This window comes from Triticum urartu, chromosome 2A (genome assembly GCF_056163025.1).
Source record: "Triticum urartu cultivar PI428250 chromosome 2A, HENAU_Tu73, whole genome shotgun sequence".
In the NCBI taxonomy this organism is placed as follows: domain Eukaryota; kingdom Viridiplantae; phylum Streptophyta; class Magnoliopsida; order Poales; family Poaceae; genus Triticum; species Triticum urartu.
Genome location: NC_141874.1, coordinates 404,343,350 through 404,345,429, shown reverse-complemented (window position 1 = coordinate 404,345,429; position 2,080 = coordinate 404,343,350). Strand labels below are relative to the sequence as shown.

At 62.1% G+C, this 2,080-nt stretch overlaps 1 protein-coding gene across 1 annotated transcript; it reads left to right on the top strand.

Annotated features, from left to right (window-relative positions):
• The first annotated feature begins 717 nt into the window (after positions 1 to 717).
• On the top strand, positions 718 to 1,701 carry LOC147985266 (uncharacterized). Its single transcript, XM_087541487.1, has 2 exons — positions 718 to 885; positions 1,096 to 1,701. Exons 1-2 carry the CDS (start codon positions 718 to 720, stop codon positions 1,699 to 1,701), a joined length of 774 nt encoding a protein of 257 aa, XP_087397613.1.
• The last annotated feature ends 379 nt before the right edge of the window (positions 1,702 to 2,080 follow it).

Below are 2,080 nucleotides of genomic sequence, written 5' to 3'. Positions count from 1 at the left end.
CTGGCTCACTGACTACACCACGACCATTGGCATCACCGGTGTCAATCCTCGTATCGCCGTGCGCTAAGCACCGCTCATGCTCCAAGGGTCGGCCCGCACGTGGTTGAACAGCCTACCAATGGGCAGCATCAACACATGGGTGGACTTCGAGGAAGCCTTCATCCGCAACTTCACGGGGACCTACAAGCGACCCGGCCGCCCTAGCCAGCTCGCCGTGTGCGTGCAGGGGCCTGCGGAGACCGGTCGCGAGTACCTCGCACGCTGGACCGAGCTCCGGAACAGCTGCGAGGGCGTCCATGAAGTCCAGGTGATCCAGTACTTCATAAATGGGCACCGAGACGGCACCCTCCTCAAGCACAAGCTCTTACGCTCCGAGCCGGCCAACATGGTCGCGCTCATGGTGACGGCGGACAAGTACGCCAACACCGACTCCGCCATGAAGATCCAGGTGGCACTGGATGAAGCCGGCAACGTGAAGCCGGTTCCCCCTCCAAAGCCGGCTGGCAAAAGCAGCTGGCAGCAGCACCACCAGAACAACAGGCGCAAGGCCGACCAGCCGGCGCCGCGTCGCGACAACCGGCTCGTCGCGGCCGCCGAGCCCGCGGCGGAACCGGCGGCGAAGCGCCGGCAAACCGGCAAGACGACATGGCAACCCGCCATGAGCTTCAAGCAGATGCTCGATGCCCCTGCAAGCACCACAGCGATGTGAAACCCTCCATGCACACACTCCGGCAATGCGCCATCACCAAGCGCATCATGAGGGGCGACGTCCCGCCCCCTGCGGCTCCGGCTCGAGGCGCGTGCCAGCCGCCTCCACCTCCACCACCACCTCCAGCTGGCGGTGCGATGCGCAACGACACCTACCCGGACCAGAACGCGGCCTATGTGTTCTTCACCAGCCTCGGCGATGACTAGCGCAGCGAGTGCCTCCTTCGGCCGGAGGCGAACACCATCGTCCCAGCCAAGCCGCAGTTCATGCATTGGTCGGATCGCCCGATCACCTGGACCCGGCAGGATCACCCGGCAGTCATGCCGAGCCCAGGTGGATACGCCCTTGTCCTCAACCCCACCATCGTCGCATGACGCACATGCAAGTTCTCCCGAGTCCTCATCGACGGCGGCAGCAGCATCAACATCCTCTACCGGGACACGACGACCAAGCTCGGCCTCAAGGCCGAGGACCTGGAGCCGACCCGGACGATCTTCCACGGCATCGTGCCTGGCCTCTCCTGCTCCCCCATTGGCCGGGTCCAGCTAGACGTCCTGTTTGGTGACAACAGCCATTTTTGGCGCGAACCGATCTGGTTGGAAGTGGTGGACTTGTCCAGCGCATATCACGCATTGCTGGGCCGGCCCGCGCTCGCCAAGTTCATGGCGGTTCCCCACTACGCGTACCTGAAGATGAAGATCTCGTGTCCCAAGGGCCTCATCACCATCACCGGCGATTACCGCAAGTCCCTGGAGTGCGCCCGAGACGGCGCCAAGTTGGCCGAGTCGCTGGTCAATATCGAAGAGCGGCGCCAACTCGATCGGATCGTCGCCCTGGCAGGTGAGGCCTCCGCCGCATCGATCCCAACCTCGGACCCGGCTGATGAGGCCTCCTTCAAGCCCTCCAAGGAGATCAAGAAAGTGAAGCTCAACCCAGAAGACCCCAGCTGCAGCAAGTACGTCGTCGTAGGCGCCCGCCTCGACAACAAATAGGAAGGCGAGCTCGTTGACTTCCTCCGTGAGAATCGAGATATCTTCGCATGGACCCCCAAGGACATGCCGGGTATCCCGAGGAAGTACGCCGAGCACAAACTTCACGTCCGCAAGGACGCCAATCCCGTCCATCGACTCCTATGACGATTTTCCAAAGAAAAGAGAAGGACCATTAGTGAAGAGGTCACCAAGCTTTTGGCGGCCGGCTTCATAATGGAAGTGTTTCATCCCAAGTGGCTGGCCAATCCAGTCCTCGACCTGAAGAAGAACAAGACCTGGCGCATGTGTATCGACTACACCAGCCTCAACAAGGCCTGTCCCAAGGATCCGTTCGCCCTCCCGCGGATCGACCAAGTCATCGACTTGACCGTCGGGTGTG

Coding starts and splice junctions, on each gene's coding strand:
- LOC147985266 (XM_087541487.1), top strand. CDS start 718: ATGCACACACTCCGGCAATGCGCCATCACCAAGCGCATCATGAGGGGC. Junction 886..1,095: donor CGGACCAGAACGCGGCCTAT/GTGTTCTTCACC, acceptor CGCACATGCAAG/TTCTCCCGAGTCCTCATCGA.